We start from the raw sequence: 25095 nt of genomic DNA, 5'->3' as shown, positions 1-25095 counted from the left end.
TTTGTTGTCGCTTCAGACAGATATTACAATCAATGTCAATGACAGAGGGGGGTGAGATCACAAAACTAGAACAAAGACTAGATCAGAAGATACTTCAGATAGCGTTCAAGAAGTCAGTTGGGCCAGATGAGTTTTACCCTAGGGTATTTGCTCCAGCCAGTTATTTAACCACAAAAGCTCTAGGCGTAACCTTGCCTAGCTTCTGGGATGTTATGGAGCGCAAAGATCATACTTGGAAGCCTGGAAAAGTGTAGACGTAGTTCCTGTCTTTAAAAGGGAAAAAAGGAGGAGCCAGGGATTACAGATTGTTCAGTTTAACTTCAATTCCCGGAAAAATACTGGAACAAACAATCAAACTTTGGTAAGCACCTAAAACAAAACAGAGAGATGAATAATGGCCAGCATAGACTTGTAAAACAAAAATTGTGTAAAACGGGTCAAATTTCCTTTCAATACAGACTAAAAATACTTGTTGATAAGGGAAAAGCAATAGTAGTCCTATATTTTGATGGTGGTGAGGCTTTCGTTACAGTGTAACATGTAATTCCTGAGCAAATTAATTAAGGGGACCTGTGGTAGACGGAGCTGGTCTAGGATGATGCAATATTGATTGGAAAATTGCATAGCAAGAATAGTTATTAGTTATACTTCAAAAAGGGAAAAGTGGATCAAGAAGAGTGCTTGGGAGTCCATACTGGTTCAGTCTGATTGAAGGGTACTATGGACAATGGAGTAGGGAATATCATATTCTTGGCTACCACAAAGCTGGAAGGGGACTGTGGGTATACTGAAATATAAAGCTACGATTAAAAAGTATTTAGACAAATGGTCTTAAAAATAGGATTAATTTCAGTAAGGACAGTTCTCAGTTTCTATACACGGGCATCACCAGGAGTGATTTTTTATATAGGCTGGTGAATTTTTGCCCAAGTAGCAACTCTGCATAAAAAGGTCTGAGAGTTGCTCCCGGTCAAAATCCAAAAATGAGGTAATTTCTAATTGAAGAAGGGCAAATGCCCTCCTAGGATGTGTGCATAGGCATGTACCCTACAAATAATCCCTCTGCTCATTTCTCTGTGAGGCTGCAAGGTCCAGAAGACAGCTGGGGAATAATCACAAATCTTGAAATCCAGAGCTAGGAGGGAAGAATGAACAAACTGACTTTCTGTAGTCTGAAGAAGACAAAGGGAGATAGGGTTACCACTGTCAAATATGTGAAAGGTGCCTGGGAAGAAAAGGGGAATAAATTGTTCTCTGTATCCATGACGGATAGGACAAGTAGTGAGCTTAAATCACAGAAAAGGAGACTGAGGTTGGATGTTAGAAGAAGGCAAGCAGTAAGGACAATGACACACAGAAATATCTGAAGAGGGTGTGGAATCGCCATCCTGCATTTAGGAAGAGGTTAGACAAGCATTTGCCAAGAGTGACGTAAGTATAATGATCCTGCCTTGGGACAGGAGTCTTGACTAAGTGATCTTCTGAGATCCCTTCCAGCCGTACAAATCTCTGATTCTCTCCTGGCTGCTAGAGAAAGCAAGGCTGACGTTGTGGAGCACTGCAAGTGCTCCATGTTTGTGGTTTGTAATGCTCTCATTTGTGAGTGAGAGCCAAGAGCACACCTGCAGGAGCTGTGTGCGCTGCTTTCTAGTTTGAAGGAAAGAGGTTGTAGCAGCAGGTGAAGTCACCAAAGACTGACACCCCCTTGGATTATGAGAATATAGTCCTGCGTGTTGTATTTCACATTTAAATGTCTCTGGTCTTTACATGGTGGTGATATGTGACACTAATCTTGAAAGCATTGATCAGTATGAAACAGTCTGTTATGCTGAAACTCTGTCACTCTGCCTGTTCCTAGGATGAGATGCTAATTGCAGCCTCCTATAGAGCCAAGCAGAGCTGGCTGTCCTGCTCTATATAATTCAAGACTGCTTGCTTCCATTTTGGTGGGAACCAGAGGCCAGTTCAGCCCGCAGCCCTGGCACCGGTGACACAGACTGGCACTAGCGATGTTATAACTGCTGCAGTCTCCGTTAGAAGTTGGGGAATAGAAATGTGAGCAATTGGATTTTATCTGGAGTCCCCGCAGGCCATTAGGGACAGAGCTTGCTAAAGATTATTTTCTGCAAGCACTTCCAGAGGTTTGTGTTTCTCTAGGAATTCAGTGGAAGATAAGTGGAAAAGGGTACAAGCAGGAAAGACAGAAATACTCTTTTTTTTTTTTCCTCCAGTTTCTAAAGACAGCTTCTACAAACATCAGTATATAAATAGAAAAAAAAGAGAAGGCTTATTTTAAAGAGGTGGCTAACCCAATGTCCCTTGAAAAAAATAGCAGAGAGCAAACACTGAGTCCTTTAACTCTGTGTCATAATTTATAGCAGGTTTCCAATTGTGAAATCTCTCAGTGATGTGGGACAGATGTTATGGTGAGGAAAAATAAAACAAACAGACAACGGGATGGGAAACGCAGAGAAGATGAAATGAGACCGTGTTGTAATCCTTATGGGAAATGTCTATATGGCTTCCAAAATCCTGTGCTGGTGAGCAATTAGGAAGCTAGACGAGCTATATAAACAGAGCCACTAGAGGTCTGTAACCGTTCCCATGCAGTTTCCATCGTGAGCGGGTCTCAAGGGCAGCTTTGGGGAGGGGACTCTTTCTGCCCACCATCTTCTAAACGATCCCTTTAATACTCTGTCCAGAGCTATTTGCGTAAGAAATGCACACAAATGGAGGTTTTCCAGTGCTTTTCCTGTTCCTATGGCAGTAGATCAAAGGCAATAACAATACAGAGTTAATTAATTCAGGAGAAGGAATTCCCACTTGCAGCGGTCTTAACCCAGCTGTGGAGGGAAGGTGTCAATCATAAGGGCAAAGGTGTGAAAACTGGCATGGATTTGTGGGTTGTTGGGTTTGGGGTATTTTTTTCCCCACTAAAGAGTTCAGGAGGGGAGTTAAACAGTAAATGTCACCTGAGCTGCAGAAAAATATTAGGAAAAATCTCTTCACTGAAAGGGTTCTCAAGCATTGGAACAGGCTGCCCAGGGAGGTGGTGGAATCACCATCCCTGGAGGTGTTTAAAAGTGATATTTAAAAATCAGATGCGGTGCTTGGGGACATGGTTTGGTGATGGACTTGGCAGTCCTGGGTTAATGGTTGGATTTCATGATCTCAAAGGTCTTTTCCAACCTAAATGAATCTATGATTCTAAAAATAGGGGCTTATATACAACCAACAATTTATAAGTGTGCATGAACCACCCAGCACAAGAAACCTGGGCAAAAACTAGGCCTACAGTCTTGTAAAAAGAAACTTCTCTGAGGGAATTGTATTTCCCCATGCAGGTCAAGTTTGGACAATGTCTCAGCCTTATTCTGAGTGCCCATCCCCACATCAAAGACCAGTGGCACCCTCAAAAGCAGTAAAACCTGCCAAAGGGAAAGTTGGGGTGGATCTCATCTCCATCTGCCTTCCAACTTTGTGTAAATCACAGGAGCAGAGGGGATGAAATGATTGGGAAGAACCAAGGATTATTGACTTATACACAGAGGAGTGCAGACAAGATCCTTGGACAACGCTAACAACAAATAAATAAAGAAATGCCTTTTGGGAGACAAAGCAGGGGCTAAGGGGCTGGCCATCAGGGCACCTGGGCTTTCTAGAATGCCTTAAGGACCAGAAGGGAAGAAAAGAGAGCAAGTCTGCTGATTTTACTTGAGCTAGAAGTTACCATGATAGTAATCTGATGCCAGCCTAGAATGGGAGGTCTTAAAGAGTCCACCAGAGAATGAAAAAGTGGAGAAAATGACTACTTGCCCATCAAAAATATATTGTCCCTGAGTGGAAATGGTATAGGAGAAGGGCCCCTACATGAAGCAAAATATGGCGGTATTCTGCTGATGTTAAATGAATTAATTTATTTCGATAATGTCTTCAAACAGACATTTTTTCTCAAACAAATGTCCTAAAATAATGTTTCACTCATATCAGTGGCAAAACTCCTGCTGCCTTCTCCTTAAACAGCTGCAGAATATTAAACGTGAAATCAGTTTAAGAATCAGTTATCCTTTTGCACTGTATGCCCTTCGTTTTCCGTTCATATGCAGCTCACCTAACTTGGCCTGCATTTCTTTCTCAGCATGGGGGAAGTGACCCACACAGTCCCTTGTGTGATTTCTGCAAGTGTGCTCCCAACAGACAGCACCGAGACAACAGAACTCTGCTGAAGCTGATTTTACAGAAAACACGTTGAACCCTGTGGCCAGTATGCAGTTTGGTGTAAGGCACTGACTGAATACTTCCATGGTTGGAACTGCCTACCTGAAATTGCAATGCAGGCATTTTTGCCTTGGCCAAAACAAGGACATGGGGCTTATACGCAGTTAGGGCAAGCTGTTGATTTGTCTACTGCTCTGTAAAATAGGCATTAATTAGAAAAATCAGATAAAAAGGGACTCAGATCTGATGGCCTTGTCTGCTGCAGGCACATGAATCATATTTGCAGAAATCCACTGCATAAATTGATTTAGGAATTGTTTCCTACCTGCAGCCTGTCTCGTCTTTGAACTCCAACTGACACAATCCCAAACACAGAACTTTAAGGCTCTGATATACAAGGGATATTTAGATTACAGCACCTTACAGCCAATCTTGTGGGTTTTAGCTGGACTCATGCACCGCACATGGTAAACATTCTTACCTACACAGAGAGCTCTGTGTGTCCATTCATTCAGACACACCATCATCTGTGCCCGCGCCAACCCATGTGCATGTGCTTGTGGTTTCTCATCATATATGTTTTCACTGAACGAGGAAGGTGAGGAAGAATGGTCCCTTTCATTTCTAGGAAGGCCCTGAACCCTCATGTTGTGTATAGATCTGGAGAAAGGAAGTGCTACCATTTGGAGGAGAGTTTAGGGGCTCTGAAGATGATGGCCTCTTCATGCTGGCATAATTTAATTTCTCTGTTTACTGGATACTGCCCCATTAAACCACTTGCAGCACAGTCAGGGACAGGCTATATAAGGTTTAATTACACTCCCTTATGAAACTTGGTAGAAAAACTCTTGACACCTTCAGACTTGTTTTGGGGGGTTTATCATCTATCATGTGTTCTTATGTTTCCTTGGGAGTTATATTTTCCATGGTCTTTTGCAAGTGCAGTCCCTTTGCTGCATTACAAGGGCTTTCTCATACCCTGCGGGGTCAGACCCCAGAACTGGTCAGTCTGGTCTTCCACCAAGTATTCCCTTGGGCTGTAGGGGCTGGCAGAAGAACCGGCCAAAGGCCCAGCTGAGGCTAGAGCCAGCCTGTCACACAGAGCTGGCGTGCGTCACTGGGCAGCACAAAGCACCATCAGGTAGGACCTGTATGCTGTAACAGAGCGATGGGGTCTCAGCCCCAAGGCACTTCCAGAAGGAGGTTAGGTGATGCCTACTGGTGACATTGCTTTTGAGATAGGAGATCTTAAAATGCGTTGTTTAAAAAGCATTATTTTTGGTATCTTGCAGCCAGCAGGTTCTTTTGGCACAGGTGCCCCTCATCATTGCACTTCAGATGTTATCGGAGTTTGCCAGTACAGTTCTAAGGAGACTCTTTGGGATATTTACTTCATAGCTGGAGCTTAGAGCCAAAATACTTACTGTAACCTGAGCTTTAAAGGGTTTGAATGTTATTCAGAAAGCAAACTGCAGCCTGCCCTCTTCCCCCCCTCCTTCCTTTCTTGAGAGTGGCTGAAGTACTGAAAATATGACACAGGCACACTGTCTTTAACTGGCTTCACAAAAACATATCTACAATAGTGTAATTGTTACATTATTAACACATATGAAAAGAATGTGCGAAGCCTAGGAAAGTGTGCAAAGACTCATATTAGTCCTGTGTTTAATGATACTGAGACACGAGGCTGGCACGCTACTGCAGCAAACAAGCTTCTGGCTTTCTGAACCAGCCTTGAAGAAGGTGGCTGAAGAGTGTTTGCCTCCTGTGTGCTATTTGTCTTGCCAGGAATGTGCTAAAAACAAATCACTGTATATTCTAGTGATGACTGGAGTTGGCCCAGTCCCATGTAAGTGAGATTAAGGCATTCTGGCTTTTGCGGTCCCTGATAAGGCAGAACTGTCTGTTACGGATGGCTTGGATTTTTCTCAGGAGCATCATAGGGAAGGGCAGGCTGATACCTACACCGTGAACCTTAAAACATCAGGAATCCTTTTGTTTTACCTTAAATTTGAGTTTTCTGGGGAGGAAACGGGCCCTGATATAATTTTGTTTTTAATGCCTAAGTGCAGTGTTCTAAGAAGTATTTTCACTTGTAAGATAGCGATTAACACTCCCAGGCGGACCTTCAACTTAGAATATCTTTTCTTGAAATTGGTGCTTTTCCCTACCCTTAGCATCCTCCTTTGCAACCCCAGAAAACGTAGGGTGGTACATTCCTGAGGGCTGCTCTAAAACAATCATCCAGCAACAGGCAACTTCTTACCTCAGCTGCATTAATGAACCCCTTTAAAGCACTAGTGCAATGCAGTAGGTGCTTATGTGAGCAATATTCAGCCACGTGTCTGTGCTCCAGATACTGGGTCAGTTGTGAAGCAGGCAAGTCTCCAAAGCTGGGATAGCATTCCTATTACCGCTTTCCCATGCCAGCTGTCTCAAGGAGCTGTTACAAGAGGTAGTAATTAGGTGCTTGAGGAGAGCTTTCACTCCTTCCTTCCCCTCACCACACTCCGGACATCTCTCCTAATGAGGAAAACACTATTAGAGTATTAGGTCATCTCCGTGCTTCCATAAACTCCCTTTTTCTTGACCAATTCTTCCGTAGCTTGCTAGTGCACGGGGGTTAAGGCTAAGCGTACAAAATAAAGGCAAGAGAAACAAGTGGCTACATTGCAAAAGTGTATTCTGTTGACTGGACATTCTGTTTCGCAAGGCTGATGAGACAATCTGAATCATACTGTTCCTCCCACACAGAAATCCCCTTCTGCTATAGTTATGCCTTGCATACCTAATAGCTTAGCAGTCAGCATAAAGCAACTTCTCTGCAAAGCGGGGGAAAACCATGTATCACAAGTGGTAGAGTGGCCAAATGCCACCCTCTTCAGTTTTGGCCCCATACTGACATCTTGGATATTGACAGCATGATCATCATTACGAGAAGTGCCAGTGGAAGATGACTGGCAGTTACCTCTCCCTTAGACAGCCAAGAATAACTGGAACGTCCTGTTAATATTTTGGTTACTCCACACGCTTTCACATGAACCTTGTTGGAAGAGTGGCAGCAGTGTAACAAAAGCAGAAGAGGTTTTGGGATCATTCAAACCCACCTGCTGCTCTCTGGGGGCTCGTTTGATCAGAAGGGCTGGAGATGGAACCATCTCCGCCACTGTGGCTCACGCCTGACATTCACATCTATCTCAGCAGGTGAGTGAAGACCGCCTGAAGCAGCCCAGGCACTGGCAGGCTCAGTGTCCCCACACCCTCGCAGTGGGTTCAAGGCATACAAAGTGAGCACCATTTTGCTGAAGCCTTTCTGGTGTTGACATGCCATGGCTGCACGTGAAACCCAGCCGTGGGTCACCGCTTTGGGCAAATGGATGGAAGGGCGCAGGAGCATGGGAGCTGAGGAGAAGGTGCTGGTATCTGATGGGTAGGTGGCCAGGAGTCACCAACCTTTTTATCCACCGACCTGTATACATGGTCTGCACAGGGCACCGGCACCAGCACTGGCTCTGCTCTACCACCCCCACCCTGGCCCACCCTCTCCGAGCTCCCAGCCTGGCCAAGCAGCCACCAGCCCGTCCCCCTCCCACTACAAAAGCACCCCCCAGCACCCCCTTCCCTGCCGCCCGCCCCCCGCAGCGGCTGCCAGCCAGCCGCACCGTTTATTTTGGAGGCCCACGCCAATCCCTCTGCCCTCGCACCCCTCGGTTTACAGTACCAAAGCCGCTTCCAGCTTGCGATAGCGGGGTGGCCGCCGTGTGACTCTGGCTTAGTGTAAATATTTTGCTTTCGCTGGAAGGAAATGTGACATACATTTGGGGTGGAAGTTATCCAGAGGCAGCGGCCTTGGGAGCCAAACCACTGGGCAGCCCCTGCTGCGGTGGTCTTGAGGTACCAGCGCTGTCGAACACGCTGGACTTGCCCCCCGCTGCGCCCCGGCGGAGGTCATACCGATTTGCCTGTCGGTGACAGAGTGAGTGCAGTTGGGGGTCAGTGTAGGGTGCCCCTCGCACACCCCAGCGGCAAGGAGTGAGGGTGCCCGTGCTCTCTAGGCACGGCATGGCACAGCACAGCACAGTGTGGCACGGCACGGCTTGCCTGACCTGGCACACCTCCTCACGGGCAGCTGAGCACTAACACGAGAGCAGTCATGGTGGAGAGAGATGAGCACAACTGCTTTCCAAACTCCTGTGTGAGTTAAGAGCAAAGATGCCATCAGAAAAAAAAATCACTTTGTGATGATTCTTGTTTCCTAAACCACGTGACTGTGTAGGCAGCCATGGGTAAGGTGGTGGTCCCTGGCCTCCTGCTAACGGGCCTTGCCTTGCTCCGCAGACAGCCCAGTTTAAAGCCTGGATGGATTTTAAAAGCTGGGTGTTTGCTGTTGTGATACTTGCAATCACCTGCCTCAGTCTGCCTGGCTGTAGCAGTGTGGCTTGAAAAGGAATAGTAATACGATGCTTAAAGGCATACTATATGAAGTAGCTAGTGTTGCATTTTACATCTGATAAATATTAATTAATGGCATTTCAAAGTACAAAAGGTGCTGGCATCTCATGCATTGGCTGGAGAGAAATATATCTCCCAGATTTAACCATAATCTTTCTGAATTATGCATTTGGCTTGGCCTGGCTGCTTACCCTCGAGTGGTGCCTGCTCGTTGGCGTTCCTCCCTTGCGTACCGAGGTGCCGACTTCCCGCAGTAGAGCTTGGCAGCCTACCTGGGGACTCAAAGAGCCAGACTATCCAGAATGGGCAAGCTGAACCAAGTCGAACATTTGGTTTTGGTAAGTATCCAGAAATTAAGGCACTAACCTGTTGAGGTTTTAGGCCATGCCTAGGACCCGTCCTGATAAACCGCTGTGAGCTTAATTATCAACCTTTGTTTCTCCAGACAGTAAAATTTGTTATGGAGAAAAATGCATGTGTGTTGGATTCACTTGTGAAAGGCTCGACAGTAGATAATTTAAAATCAAATTACAGTGACACAGTCTATCATTAAACCAAACCCAGAAGGTTCTCTTTCACAGGACAATGCTCCTCATGCACTAAAATAAAAGCTGAAGCAATTGCACAGTAATGCTCAGCCAGTCCACAAAACTGTAGGGAGGCACATTGACTTTTTAGGAAGATTCCCAGCAAATGTTAAACAAAGCCTGACGTTCCTAGTGCTGCTGCCCAGAATCAACGCTTGGCTCCCCGGTATGTGCAGACATTTAAGCAGCTCTTGCAGCAGCCACTGACACCATCATACTGAATCCTGCCTGGGAGACCTTAGAAATGAGTCACAGAGAGGGGAATTAACCCGTTACTTACAGCACACTGCCAGTGTGCTAAGCTGAAAAGCAGTGAAGGAAGGCAATGAAATAACAATTTACAGAATTGGAAATTTTCATTGGATTAAGATATCTTTTTTAAAACTTAGAAATATTACATATACATTTACATACATACACACACATATACATGCACACCCTCTATGGCCAAAGAAAGAAAGAGTAAGCTGTTGCAATCAAAGCACGTGCCACACAATCCTAAGCAGGGTGCTATGTTCATAGTAGAACATAATGTAGAAGAAAAAATTAGGGGGGAGACTTCAAAACACCCCAACCCCCTGAGCACGCTATGGTGCTCTGGTGGCAGTAATCCCTCCCTGCTAGTTCTGATGTCCACAGCCGATTCTGAGAAGGGAGGAATGGCTCTGATGGGAGCTGTCATGTTGCGTCCATCCGAGGTCATCATGAGTCACCAAACTCATAATGCAGACCATTATTCCTTACCTTTCGGCTTTGTTCAAACTTGCACAACTACTTTTTGCTACATTAAATCACTCCCACATTTCCTACAATCTACAAACTTATTTTTAGTGTTAAACTCTCAACCTGCTGTAGCTATTTCTGATGTTGTGGTATCTTGGCTAGCATGCCTATGGGTTACTTACTGTTTCAGTTTGATATTCGGAGTTGCACTGTCGTGCTGAGCAGTAGAGGCTATGGAAAGCACGTCTGTGGGAAACTGGGGGGCCCCCACACCTTAATGTGGGTCAGGCTGGTCTTATATGACTATATTCAGACTTGTAACTGGAAGTCATGCTGAAGCTTTTGCTTCAGGACTCAAGTTGACCTCCTAACTCTTTGAAATCACCGCCAGCAGCAGGTTGGCCACCACCAGTGCCCTGCGAGGCGCTTCCATGCTCCTCCAAAGAACCTCACACAGAAGAGCTGTGGAGAGATTTCTGGTGGCGGCAGCCTTCGGGTGTGCTGTACTATGCAGCGCCAGGGCTGCTGCCCCTCCTGAGAGCAGCCAGAGGGAAGGGGTCCTGGTGTCACAAGGCTGAGAGATGATCAGTGCCCGGCCAGCAAGGTGCAAGTTGAACTTACTGCCTCTACGGATATGAAATGCTGGGAAAGGGCAAAGGAGCTCACAGCCATGACAGGCAGGCTCAGTCCCCTGCCCAGACGACCTGTCTCCCATCACAGACTCTCTGTTTAACAACAGATTAACAGAATTCTTTTGAGCTTTTCTTGTGCTGAAAGGACATTGCCCAAAGCAGCTGAAAGGACAGCCTATGTATCCAATACTATAGCAGCTCTTTTTGATCTGCTTTTCCTTTGACATTGTCTGGCGTAACCTCCCCTCACAATGTAAATGCATTCCTATTTAATGCAGTTGGTTTGGATTTGGGAGAAGGGTAAAGTGCCAGCCACCTAAAAGGCCAGCCAGAAGAGTTGCCACCTAAAAGATGAGCTGGCAGAGAGGTGATTTTAACTGACAATAAAAGCTGTTGAGAGTAGTTTGATTATTTTGGGATGGTGGTGTTGGCACAAAGAGCTCTGGACTCAGTAGAAACCACTAATTCAGCCGAGTACCAAAACTGGTGCCAGCTGTAGATAAACTTTGCTGCTCTTCTTGTAGTTTTCATCTAGCCTTGTCCTAGTCAGCACCAGGACCTGCCACCAGCTGCACCTCATAAATAAAAACAGGCTAGGAGAGACTTGTGGTATGTTTCCTATGTATTTGCTTCAAACAAAGATGTATCTCACACCCAGAGTCCAAATTTGCTGTGGTTTTTCTACCATCCTAAGTGTGAGTTGGGGCAGCCATCAACCTGAGCAGCTGGAGGAAACCTCCCCCTCGTTCAGAAATGTTCATGCCTTGGGTTTTTTTGCTCTGAAAATCACAGATGTGGGGTTGCGGGGGGGTGGGGGTGGGGTGTCTGCGAGTTGTGGCTCTGGATGCAACTTTCATCTCTATATAAATACCTGTGATGAAGCAGATGCTTAATTTTCTAAGCACAAAACTCTCCCATACCAAGATTTGTATTTCAAGAAGAGGGGAGACATAGACGTGGCATGTGTTTCTGAGCTAGAAAACATGAAAAGTTATGCACAACAAAGGAAGCATGGCACATTTGCTGAGAGGTAGCTGGGAGGGCTCTCCCCTTTCAATCTCTCCCTCTGTCAACAGAAGAGATGCTTGAAGATTGCACCTATCTCGAAACCCTCATTTTCTTTTGCAGAATAAATAGGTTTTAGCCTGTTGCCTGCAGGGAAATGGTTTTGTAATGGAAGGAGCACCCTGCACTAAATCAACAAACAAGAGAATGGCTGTGTTTGTTTTTCCATGTACTGGAGGTGAAGGTGCAGCCATGCTGGGGTTTCTTTCACATCCTCTCCACTTGACACAGGGCAGGGGACAGGCACAGATACATGCAGAGCTGCACATCTACACGAAGTGAGCGTGTAACTGGAACAAAAGCTCTGGTCTCTGCCTTTCCCCCGCACGCATGCTGTGCCCTCCATGTCAAGGTGCAGGACTCTGGGCACACCTGGCACTCTCCCCCCAGGCTTTATTTTCATGAATGCTTTAAGCCAGCACTTGCCACCAAAGGGAGCTGCCTCGGTGTCCCACTGCCCCCGGCTACCTGCTTCCACCCCTCAGCTCTTGTGCAATCACAGCGAAGTGCTTCATTTTGAACAAGCTGTGTTCCCCACTCCAGTTCGTTCTTGCACCCAGAGTTATCCTCATGTGCTTCTTTTGGCAGTGACGCTGGCTTATGTGGGCAAGGTGTGTGTGGCTCTCAGGCCTGGGGCAAGGGATGCCCTGGAGGCGAGGCAGGGTGGGGGCACGCTGGCCCAGGGCATCTCTGGCTCCCTGTGTGTGTGGCAGGAGAGAAGAGCAGCAAGCACAGCTGAATTCACCAGCCAGAAGCAGTGATGCCGGTGGAGGTATCCAGTTAACATGCATTTATACATTCATAGAAGTGCGCTTTAATAGAGCTTATTTCACATAGGGTGGGTATTTTTGCTTATTGATTACAAATACAGAACTTCCAGTATAATTTTTGTCCATGGTACGTACACTTTGTTGGTACATCTGAAGGAGTGTGCCTGGCACTGGCACAGACTCAGTGCTGATTTGGAAAAAGAGAGTTATCTAGCCAGACAGAGGTATTTTTTCCTCCCTTCAGTTGCATTCCAGACAGTCAATTATTTGTAAGCATCTTGTCCGCTTAGTCAGTGCACAGGGAGCATTTGCGAAGGCAGGGGCAGGAGCGGGTTGTTTTAATCTCGTCTTACAGAGAAGTATCTCCTTATCCATATATTCCTAGCATTTGAAATATTAGCTCCAAAACAGGCCTATGGCAGGAGTGAATACTTTCAGAGAGCATATGCTACAGGTAGCTACCCCTCTCCACGTCTAGGACACCTGACACACAGTTGTATGCCCATGCGGGTTTATGTTTTTCATATATATTTCCTGTTGGCCCTCTTTGCTCCTGGCAGATAGAGACAGAGGCACTTCTGTGTGCATCTGTGTGTGTTCATGTATGCGTTAGGACAGGTCTCCTGTGCCTACACAAGTACTTGCAGACACACGCAGATATGCATGTGCCCATACAGACCCACATTACCAGTCACGTTTACATCTGCCTATATACATACCTATCCTGCCATGCAATCAACATATACACAAGTTTGCTGCAACAACCCAATTGCTTTTTTTCTCTCCTGAATTGCCAAATGCTGGAAGCCGCAGGCTAGCTATTGTGGTTACCCTGATTCCCAGGTTTCTTCTGCAGTTGGCGAGTAAGTGGCACTGCAAGCTTCCTAACAACTGGGATGAAGTTTTGTGTAAATCACCTTCTAGGCATTAGACTTTTCCCAGCAAAAGAGGGGGCGGGTGTTTAGAGGAGGGAGAGTTGCTCTCTTTGATGTGGGGATTAGTTCACATGTCAGTGTTATCCCCTTTTTTTTAATATGCTGTGATTTATAGAAGGGCGGCTATGAGAGATAGCCAAGGGGACACCCACGTGGGACTTACTGACAGACACCACCTCCCAGAAGATACCTGTAACTAAAGCAGCTGGCATCAACAGAAAGACTCCAATTGCAAAAAAAGAGAGCATTGTAAAAAGTAACCTGTTTTGCCTAACAAATGCTTCCAAAAATTAGATGTGCTTTAATGCTTACGGAGCAGGAACTGGTTTTCCCAGCGGCAGAGGGGGAGTCTTTTTGTACATCCATAATAAATTATAAATGCTTTTTTCTTTTAAAAAAATGTTTCGTTTATATTTTCCTCTTAGAGCACACATCACTAGTGAGAATGAGTGTGGCTCCAAAAATTATTATGCTTGCTTAAATGATTTAGCAATGAGACTGCTCCAGTCAAGAGTTTCTGTGTACTCCTGCATGAATCTTTTATCAGCGCTTTAGAAAAACTTCACTTCACTCTTTGGTCAAAAGTTACACAGTTGTTTTGCAATCCAATCTTATGTCTATTAGTGTTGGAGGAAACCTTCCTTATGCTTTTCATGGGAACTGGATAAGGCTCTGACTTATTAGGCTAGAAGCCATATTCAGAATAGCTTTGCTTAGCATATCTGAATTGTTTCTAGGCTTACTGCTTTGTGGAGTGGAAGGCTGAGGGGCTGGCAAAGGAGACACTGATGGATACAATAAGAGAGACTTAACTAGCTTTTATTTAAAAATAGTCCGTACTAGTATTATTTCAAATATCTATCCATCCTGGCCCTTTTAAATTCCTAGTATTTTTATTTAACCAGTTTTCTTTGAATGAAAGTTTGAGACATTCTAGTAAAGCAAGTATTTTCTTTTTTTTTTTAATAGAAAAACCAGTTTCATTTCCAGCCAGATCAGCTCTTTGAGGCGATTCCCTGCATGGCTGCACTGTTGAAGGCAGTGGGGGCGACAAGACTGTGGCAGCACAGACTTCAGAATGAGCTGCTGTAAAACATTACGCTAAATAAGCAGTTCTATCGTGTTGTAAACACAGAGGTAACACAGGATCTTCCTTGGGTGTTTCCCCCAACTCCGCTTCCCAAACACCCAAAGCCCTGTACTCACCTTTGGTGCTGTCTGACGCGCGCGCTCCCCCCCGCACATCAGGGCAGCTCAGTGACTGCCTGGGCACCTTACCTTGGGGACAGACAGAAGCCAAACCATTTCTTCACCACTATGTTTCCAACGGCCTCCCGCAATTCCCCTGCTATTCTCTTAGGCATAAAGAGGTCATTGTGTCACCCCCGAGGAACCCATGACTGCCGCTGACAACCAAAGCGTGACGCATGACGGGACGTGCCCCACACAAGTAGGCTTTGTACCCTGGGCGGTACAGTAAAGCAGCCACGTTCAAGTGTGGCCTCGCAGTGTGACTTCTCCCATCCCAGCCGGGGCTGCTCCATATGCTCTGACCCAAATGCTAATCAGCCTCCTGAAACCCCGCAGTGAAAGTGCAGACAAAAGCTCCTCTGGCATCTTCCCAAGCCATGCGGCGCCCCGGTCCAAGGCTCCCCTGAAGGTACGTCGTGGCAGCACGCAAGCACAAATGGGCACAGCACAGGCATGCAGGTGTGCCTGCGTATGCACCGCCTCGGCTTGCTGCTTCTCTTTGTGTTCCACTGCAAAGTGACTAAATACAACACTTCTCAGAAACAGGCACAAAATAATGCATTACGTGCCCATGCTCCCTCTCCCCCCCCCGACAGGTAACAGCACAGTAATTCAGTCATGTTTCCTTTCACCCCGCCCGAAGCGCGGCTGGGGATGGTGAGGGGTGTGTGGAAAGAGAAGGATGCCTTGGTGGACGGGAAACAATAACCCTTTCCACAGCCTGGGAAACATGCCACTCATGTTTCTGGCAAGGAAGGGTACTTAAGAGACATGGCACCTGATGTGCTACTTACTCTTCTTCACAGATGGTCCACTGGGGCCAAAAATCAAAACCATTTTCTGCTTGTTTGTTTAAATTGTCAAAATATTGAACTGAATGAATGTCAAGTAGTATCCTGAAGACAATACTTCATAGAAGGAAAGAGAATTCGGTGATCACTGGGCTCCTGTTTCACTGCACTTCCCAGAAATGGAAAATCCTCTTCTCTGGCCTCTTGGCCGTCATGTGGCAGGGTGGGCAATGCCAGCTGATCACAGGCACAGACATCACCACATCGCATTTTCTTCTACAAGCTTGTTACCATTTGGGTGCTCAGAACTATCTCCATTCTCAACAGTCGTTGGAACCCCTCCTGAAGAGTTAAAGAAGTTTTTCCTTTAAATAAACAGGCAGTACCAGCAATACCCCAGTTTTTATGCATGTATTTGTTAATGTTTTTCAGTGGGAAACATCATTCCTCTATTATTCAGGTATGCTCTCATCTGGGAGAAGCAGGATTTCTCAAGTCTCCTGTTTGGATTGGGTTGGAAATACCCAATTTAAGCAAAGTATGTTAAACACCATATATACTAAAGAGTTAGACAAGTCACTTTTCAGTAGTTACATTTGAGCATAGAGACTGAGACTAGAACTCAAATTTTATGATTTTGGGGGCTTACAATTAAGAATTAAATAATGTAATAAAATACAAAACAAAGATCAAACAGCCAGCCAATCAAGCAGAACAGGCTTACACTTTTGAATGCATGAGCAAAGCAGAGAAATTGAAAAATACTGTCGATTTTATCTGGGATTTTTTTTGAAAGTGATGTTGGTAACGATGGAGATTAAAACAGAACAATATAAATAGACTGTAACTTAAAACTTTGCCATGGTCTTTTCACGTAAACCCACAAAAATGTGTGTATTTATGCTGGAGTTCATAACCAGCCTGCCACCTCCCCTCCAAAAAAAAGAACCAAAACTGAAACCAAATGCTCACTTTGATTATCCAACTGTTTGCTCGAAGGTGTAACTGGCACATCTTTCTGTGGGCCATGTGAAACCCAGATGAACACTGGGCCCTGACAGCCAGACACAATTCCTGTGCTTTCTAAAGCCAAGCTGCAATTCGTGAATTGAATGTCACATGCATGAAATCCTATATGGAGCATCAGGTGGAGAACAAGAATTCTTTCTGCAGGAGACACCTGCACTCCCTCACATTACAGTGACAGCAAGGAAACAACTGTCACTGCTGATATATAAGAAACAGCTTTTGAAAATTTCTGCTTTTCAACCATATTTAATAAAAAAACACTTACATTTGAGATTCTCCAAAAGCATGTGTTTTCTCTGATGTCTCACAAGTAGGAGGGATGTGAAAGAAAAGATACTGTCATTTTCACAATTTTTGTGATTTATCAAATACCTGCATTGTTATTTAGAATTTGGTGATGGAAAGCTTTAGGGAAAAGACTGTATTTTCTTTTTGATTCCTTAGTAACAAGCATACTGGCAATGTCCAGTGAAGGTTAAAACGATACTCGATCATAGCTGTGTACCTTGTATACAGGCTTTAAGAAGTGTTTTCCATATCCTACCAAAGCAATTAACCATTAGTACAGCTGCTGGGCTAGAGAAAATGAGGCAACAGCAGTATGTGTTTGGTTGGAAAGCTGCAGTTCTTTTTTTTCTTCAGGTCTAAATGGCAGCCTTGTCAGACTTTCACTTGGCCCCACTGCTTGCATTTACAGTTTAGGAGAGAACTCAAAGACTCTGGAAATGCTGCAGCTGAGTGGGCTACCTTCTTAGCACCCTGCCCGGTGCAGAAGCACCTGATTAGGAAAACACTGCAGGGGATTCACGGGAACAGGGGCTGGGGTCAGGAGAAAGTGTTAAACCTTTGCATGTAACTTTTCATGTGACTGGGCTGGCAGTCCACTGACCGTGGGCTCCATTGGCAGGCAGTGGCATGTGGAGACCTGGGAATTATTATATGGGATTGGGAGAGAATGCCAGCAATGCGCACAGGGCTTGGGGGTAAGATGAAAGGCAAACGCCACTCAATGAATGAATTCAGAAATATGTGTGCAATTTGTGAATGACTACTTTCCCTTTGCTGAACCTGCACACGAGTTTCTACAGTCACTGCTGAAAGCCTCACAATACTGTCCCACAGCTGAGAAGGTCCACGTCGGCCCCCTCGGCTCTGCCAGCCCATCTGCTGTCCCCAGCACTTGCCACTGCACGGGTGCAGGCCATGTGGCCGTTAGGTGAAAGATGCTACCAGCAGCAAGAAGAGTACTGTTTCGGCACACCGTGCATGAAGCTCCATGCCAAGGCACCCACGAGGCTCCTCGGGAGCAGAGCAGGGTGCAGCTCTTCTGCATGCGGCAGCTCCCACTGGTGGTGGCAATGCCGTGGGGCCCTGGCACACTCACGGCTGAGTGTGAGAGGGAAACATTAAGTGTTGCCGATTCAGCAATCTGGACCAAGCAGCACCGAGAGAGCCCATCGGCTGTGGGGCAGAGCTCAGGCAGTGCTGCCTCCATCGGTACCATGGTGGTTGGGGCTCACCTGCCTGGTGGCTGGCCTCCCGAGGCGGCTGCTGCAGTCAGGGGTGTGCGGGCACGTGCTTTGAAAGTGCACGTAGGAAGAGCAACTTGCTGCCTCCCCACGACATGTAATTTTGGAAAGATGGGAGCAGGGCATTTGCCATCTAGAAACGGTGTCCCTGCAGCTCCTCACTTGGCACAGTAGAACCATCTTTTATTATCCTTTGGGGCTACGGCTACAAACAAAAAATGCTTTCATTTCATTTTGGCGGCAGCTCAGGTTGTGTGTGCTCTGGCTGCTTCCTTAATTACAGTGGTTGTTGACAACTTCTTCTGATAGAGACCCTCTCTTTGAGCAGTCCTCCCACTCCCTCACTTCTTTTTTTGCAATCTGAACGCATAACAAACTGGGACAATGCTCTCTAAAAATAAGCTCACTGTAATGCAGTGATTCCCGCGCCACAGTTATGCTGTGTTCCTCTCTTCTGTCCTCTCAGTTTGTGCTGCTGCTGTTTATTTCCTCTTTCTGGCTATAAGATGTTTTATTTATTAGCGCTGGATTTCCTGTTGCCTGCAGCTGCCCGTACTTTACTCTCTTCAGCACACTTTGCTGTTCAAGTCAGTCTGCAGGTTTGTGAGCCCACTGACTGAGGTGCTCTCAGTAAGTTTGCTTGGTGGTTGTATTAAGCAACGCTTGACAAAGAGGCGGACTTGCATGGCAGCCTGGGCATACGAAAAACCCAAACAACCCAAAAGCTGACATGGGGACCCCTCACAGGCATAGGATGGGTCCCTTTTTTATGACTTACTGATGCAGAGATTATGCTTCTTCAGATGGCAGGAACACCTCTGGTTTTGCTTGCACGTACTACACCAAAGGGAGGAAGTCAGCTCTTCGAACTGTATGCGGTCTGCAGGTCTGACAGATGAGGGGTTAAACGTTTGCAATTATTTATATTTCAGACTGTGGGCTGCATCGTGGTAGAAACATCATGTGGACTTTCCACACGTGAGGTTCGTGAATGACTTCCCTGACCTTCTGTGGACATTCAACATTCTCGTAGTAAACACAAAGCTTGCTTATACGGAAAGTGAGATCATGAAGGGGAAAAAATTGCTTCGCTGCTTTGAATGTGATTTCTCTGCTGGGAGGAAGGAGGAGGTACAAGCTCAACACTGTATTATCGGCAAGGCCAGTTGGAAAAGTTCACTTATCTGCACTGGGGAGCAGTGCTTCATCTAATTCTCTGTTGTCCGATACGGATTTGGTACCATTTCAAGTGGCACAGAATAAGGTTGAAGTAGCAACTAATGGTAATATTCTCTCCCTTGTGTTTTATGTGTGAGGGGCTGCCCTAATTTTCTCATCTTTCTTTCTGTTTGGTGGGGATTTGGGGCCTGAAAAGTGAGTAATGACAGCTAAGGGTGAAGTGAACCCCAGGGCATGGAGGCAGCTATGGCGTGTTTTACTGCGATGCAGCTGTAGCCCTGTCAGGATGTGATCCTCTCAGCTGCTGTTCATGGAGGGCAGTTGCTGGCGAAGAAGCACTGCAGGTGCAGCACCATTAGACACTTTTTCCTTTGTGTCAGATGTTCAAGAGCTGCCCAGGAACATTAAATAAGGAACAGTCTTCTGACATCTTCCAGGTAAGGTGGAAACGGGAGATCCTGAGCATTTGAATTATGAAAGATCCCAGTGTGTTACCTGCAAGCCAGCGTTTTAACCCCAGCGTCCTGGCCAAATTCCAGCTCTGCTAATTACATCCTGCCTATGTGAAAATTCCCCTGTGTTCATACACTGCTTTCTTCCCTGCTTGTTTTCAGCAGCTGCGTGGAGTTGCCAGGCGTGGTGAAGTGCTTGCCATGTTCCACCTCAGGCCTGGCTGCCTTTCAGCGGGGTATGAAATGAGCACTGTGCACAGCATTTGCAGCGAGCCTGGATCCTCTGCAGGGAAGGGTGCTACAGAGGCGTACCCAAGGACCAGCACTGGGGCCTTCTTGTAGAAGGCAGCAGCTTGAAGAGGCCAAAGGCATCGGTGCCAGGGTACACTGCAGGCTGCAACGGAGACAGGAGGAGGCTGCTGCACTGTGATAGATCTTTCTCCCAGCATCTCTCATCTTCAAGGGCTGGAATAGTCGGTACACACTGATCTGGTTTTGGGGGCTGACTGACTTCAGGGTTATTTGCACAGTGGGAGAAGCTCTCAGTCCTGTTCACACCAGCTACCATCAATACATCTCCAGCTTTTGCACGTCTGGTTATTCACTGGTGTGGACAAGGGAAGCTAAGGGAAAAGAAATAATTCAAAACCTTTAAATCTATAGATTTGTTTCCTTCTTTTCCACTGCATGACTCATGTGCACTTGCTTTTTGCTCAGCCCTGTTGGAAACAACTCTCTTCACTGACCATTAATCCCCCTGGTAAAAACCTGACTCATACCACTGGAGAGGAACTGGCTGATGGATTAGCCCTCTCTTCTGATGAGGTGAGAGAGATGGCTGCAGCAGTAGTTATAGGATTCTGATAATAAGGAGCAGTAAGAAATGCAGGTCACATACAGAAGGATAATGAAATCACATATATTCAATACAGGAGTGACTTATTGGCTCATCTGTCCAATTTTCTTGCCAGCCAAGTTCTCTCTTTGATTATGGCATTTTTACCACAGTCCCATCTGAACATTATATGGAATCACATATAAAAATGTTTGAGGTTGCTCCCGATAGTACACGAACTCCACTGGCAGCCGTGGAGCCAGAACATGCTCAAGGCAGACAGAGCAGTGACTCTCCCAACCCCCAACGCCCACCCCCCCTCACATCCCCCTGTCCCTTTCTGATCTTTTCAACATCTTAATCCCATGGGACAGCAGCTGTGAGTAGTCTCTCTGTTCCAAGGGGAAAAAGCCCAAGGTTATCTCAACATGTGATGCCAGCATGTTTAAGTATATCCCAGAAGGGAAAGTACAGCAACCTTGAAAAGAGAGGGAAAGTGTGTTATCTGTGGCGTAAGGTAGAAAGCCAAAGCTCAAAGACCCACATCCTCTTGCCATGCTGCCCATGTGACTTCAGGCAAGGCATAACTTTCTTAGCCTCATTAGCCCCGTCTTTGTATTTAGTACTTGCTTTACAACACTGAGAAGAAGGGGATTAAGCTTTAATTCACTAAAGTTTGTAAAACATTTTAGAACTTGAATGGAAATTTCCCAGGTAGTGCAGAGAGCATTAAAAAGCTTATCTCCCTCTTCAACTGCCTGTGGTCCTGCAACATGAGAGTGAAACAGTGCTTCCATTTTGGTGCTTATAGCAATAAAAGAACGTACCCTCCAGCTTCCCCTCTCTATCCTTCCATGTTTTTTAAAAAAGGGAGAGGCAACAACGAGAAATTTTAGTCTAAACAGAGTACAGTTGCTCCCTGGAGACTCGAATGCATCTCAGTGGAATTTTCCCTGCCTTCAGCCTTTTGTGCTTCTGAAAGGTCCTGGAACTAGGCATGTGACTGTAAAAGCAAAAAACACTCCTGTGTCTGAGTGCTCTACCAAATATTTACCAGATACCCAGATAAAATGGCTACAGCAAGTTCAGCAGGGTTGGACTGAATGGCCAGTAATGCAGTACTGTCAAGAAGAAAATATAAACTTCAGTTAAAACAGAATCAAAATTAAATTTTACAAAGGTCCCTTCAAAGCACAAAACTGGTAACACTGAAGCTGGAGAACTGCTCTTCCCCAAGGTGAAACGTATTAGCTTTTAGAAGGAGCTTATTGAAATGGAGTAGCTTCCTTCTTGTGATGGAAACTTCCTTGCTGGAGGAGAGCCCAAAGCTGTCTGAGCGGGTAGGTAAGCAGATAGCTGCAGAGTAGCCTTCTCCATGCCATCCTGTTGGGTGGCTGGGAGTGATGTGACATAAGCTTCCACATCCCATCAGCTTCCCAGTCTCTAGCACTGCCACCTTAAGGCTGTGCAATACTTTTCAATAGGGGCCCCATGCTCCTCAGCGACTCCCTCCTCGCCCAGAGCCTGCCTAGCGAACAGCAGGCAGCAACCTGCCCACCGCAGTACCGAAGGTGGCCCCCACTGCAGCTGGTTTCCTTGCTGGGCTCCCTACAGCCATTTCGGCAGCACTCCAGACCTCACATATTTCTGTACTGGTTACTCGGCTTTTCAAGAGGTTGCTCAGGGGGGCTTTCCCTGTGACTGCAGAGGACAGAACCAGCCTCTCAGGTCAATGGCAACTGCATCGGCCGTCGGCACTGACTGAACCCAGCCATGGCTTTCCCTTAGGCATGGAGGCTTGAGAGCCGGGAACAACGTGATCCTGATCACAGCGCAGCCAGCGATGCCTTCAGCGGCCTTGAGCAAGTCATACATTCTCTAAATCTGTAAGGTGAGTAAATAGTTCTGCGGTTTGCAGTCATGTTGTGATTACTCTAAAAGTGCTTTGAAGACAGAGGAAGCTAAGCAGCTGTAATACACATCGATCTTCCCACCATCTGGATCGCTACCTGTTCTCCTTCCATTCTGAACTGCCAGAGCCTGGCTATTAGTAACTCTGTTACAATACCTCATTTTCACGTGAGTTACAGGAATAAGAGCTCACTGAACTAGTGCTTCTTAATGAAGCCAATGAACGGCTTTATCATTTCTCATAAAGAGCAGAAGCAAACATTTTGCTATGTTACGGGCTGTGCGCACCAGGCACTCTTGTGTGTTTGACTGTCAGTTCCCCCAGATTGGTGAGGTGATGGGCTGAATTAGGAAGGCATGTGTGGCCTATGCTTCTTCAATAGCATGTGTGTCGTTCAGAGGCTTTTATTACTATGTCACTTACCCTGAACAAAATACAGGGTTTTTATAACTTCAGAGTTAAGTATGGCCCCACACATACAAAGAACAGTGCTTGGTTTTAAGGTTAGTCTTTACAGAGACAAAAGAAGAAAAATGCTCACTATCTGCTTCACCAGGTTTCCGAAAAACAGCGTTGTCATTCATTCATTTCTTAGTGGAGGTTTCATTTGTCCTTTCTACAGATTGGATGTATTGCTCAGTCTCACCAGTAGTGCTGTGTAAAGCAGCATCAAGTATCTTTCAAGGCAGTGTTCCTCACTCGTATGGTCTGCAGGGCAGGATCGGTTCCTTCCCAGGTTTGATCCTTTCCATCTGAAACGCACAATAAGGACAGACACCTCAATACCAACGTGTCAGAATGAGATCACAGTTACCATTTCCTGCAGCAAACAACCACTTGGAAACCTGATGACTCCATGAAACAAATCAAAGTAATTAGTTCAGTATGAACTAATTCCACAGACTTGCTGAAAATTGATTACTTTACATGTAATGATCCTCTTTCTGCTGCCTGCCTGGCTGTCCTTCTAGTTTCCAGTGTCCAGGCTCTCCTCATTCTGGGTGGCCCAGTTTTGGATGCTACTTCTGTGCCTTGAAGCCAAACCTTAGACTAGTGCAGGCCCCTCTGCTGTCCTTCAGTAGAGCTCTCCAAAGGCCAACATACACTTGCTGAGGACCTTTGCATCAGCCAGATTTTCCAATAAACCTGTTTTTTGGAAGCCAGTGCCTATGAACAGAAAATGGGATGTGCAAGAGGACTGACATTCTCTACCACAGCTTATTTTCTACAGTTTAAACACATTTCCTAGAGTTAAATGGGGCACAGCTTATACCAATATATTTTCCAACTATTAGAAAATCGCCTTGGATTCAGATAAAATATTATGGCTCCACCCTCTATGCTTTACTAATACCTAGGCTGAGAGCACAGCCTGCTTCCTAACCAGTATGAGCTGCTCCTCTTCTAATCTTAGTACCATGTCAGTGCCAGGCTGTAAAGCACTTTGGGATGAAGTTTTCTACGTAAATACAGGATATTATATTACTGTGATTAGACACTTCATGTAGAAAATGGACTGTTTTTTGTGAGAGGAGATATTAAAAAACAAAATTAAAGCCTTCCTGACCAACCCTGCAATCTGATGCAAAGAACACAAGCTGAAGAAATATACACTGTTATCAGGACCAAAATATCCAACAAACTAATGAATAATCGGTCAGATCATGTAACATCCTCATGTCTGCTGCTGTTAACTGTGTTGCGAGGTGTCCCAGGCCTATTCAAATATGTATGTCTCCTTTTCTGATCGCTACAGCTGACCCGTTGAGACATCGTAGCACAGGGAGACCTCAGCTGCCTGAAGGACTCTGCAGAACAGCCAGTTCTGGGCCCATTCCTATTGTTCTGTATCAAAGCTTTGAAGAAAGTCAGTAAGACTGAAAGGAGGAGGGTGAAAGGCAAGGTATTTCACTGCAACTGGCCATGACATTATTCACATTAACAAAGGTAATACTGTGGAAGAAACAAGGCTCACACAGGTTGTCAAGGGAAGCTGTCTCAGTTTTCCTCTTCCTCTCTAGCCTTGTTTGTTAACTATATGAAAAGCAACTACACTAGAAAAGTTGCTTATATAGCTGTCCTGATATAACTATACTGACAGTGATGGTAAGCCTAATGCCGGTAGAGGAAACCCCCCTTTCGCCAACACACCGCTGATGGATTCCTCAAGGGAAATACGCTATATCAACAAAAGCTCCTCTAATACTATTTAAAACAGCTTCGGTATTTACTGCAAGGCGACTACAACTTTGTTTAAAATTATATCCCTACCCGACTATACTTAATTTTAATGTAGAGCTAGCCTGACAACCCAGAAACGTACAGAAGATCCTTCTGTGAATTTCCTGGGAGAGCCTAGAGAATCAGTGCAGTTGTTTATACTCTGGATTTGAGAAAAGGCTGGCAAGAAATTTATCTGAAAACTTGTTTCAAGAGAAAGCTAGGAAAGGGACTATGTGAGCAAATTCTTTCCAAGGAAACATCTCTAAGCAAGCCTTCAGGAACTTCATATTCTTACACTATTAAAACAAAAAAAACAACCAACCAACCCCTCAGACCCCAAAAGTCCACTCTCTCAGCAAGGGAAGAGAAAATACTGCCTGTCTTCAACAAGGATTTAGGCATTCTGTAGTCATAATATGCTAGACATATAAACACTGTCATTCTTAGTGCATCAAAGTCAATATAGAGAATTTTTGTACTGTTGTATTAGCCAACTACATTTTTTGAGCCTG

General features: G+C 45.6%; 1 protein-coding gene and 1 long non-coding RNA gene across 4 annotated transcripts in view; one reads left to right on the top strand and one right to left on the bottom strand.

Annotated features, from left to right (window-relative positions):
* The window catches only part of RAD51B (RAD51 paralog B), a 428423-nt gene that overhangs the window by 6778 nt on the left and 396550 nt on the right, over window positions 1–25095 (bottom strand). For 2 of the 3 annotated variants that reach the window (XR_008823286.1, XR_008823287.1), the window contains exons 12-13: window positions 16719–23112; window positions 14661–15766 (exon numbers count right to left, since the gene is read on the bottom strand). Coding sequence is in view for 1 of the 3 variants with exons in the window: in XM_056347808.1 (XP_056203783.1) it covers window positions 23030–23112 (83 nt within the window). In the remaining 2 variants the exon portion in view is untranslated. Of the gene's footprint in view, window positions 1–14660; window positions 15767–15820; window positions 23113–25095 lie in introns of those variants that run through there. The other variant, XM_056347808.1, reaches the window with a different exon arrangement.
* LOC130153250 (uncharacterized) overlaps window positions 22209–25095 on the top strand; it is a 28747-nt gene continuing 25860 nt past the window's right edge. The window contains exon 1 of the long non-coding RNA XR_008823288.1: window positions 22209–22339. This is a non-coding gene — a long non-coding RNA (uncharacterized LOC130153250). The remainder of the gene's footprint in view (window positions 22340–25095) is intronic.

The sequence above is a fragment of the Falco biarmicus genome, chromosome 7, assembly GCF_023638135.1.
Source record: "Falco biarmicus isolate bFalBia1 chromosome 7, bFalBia1.pri, whole genome shotgun sequence".
Taxonomy (NCBI): domain Eukaryota; kingdom Metazoa; phylum Chordata; class Aves; order Falconiformes; family Falconidae; genus Falco; species Falco biarmicus.
Note: the sequence above shows the minus strand (reverse complement) of the source record. Positions and strands in the feature narration are given on the sequence as shown.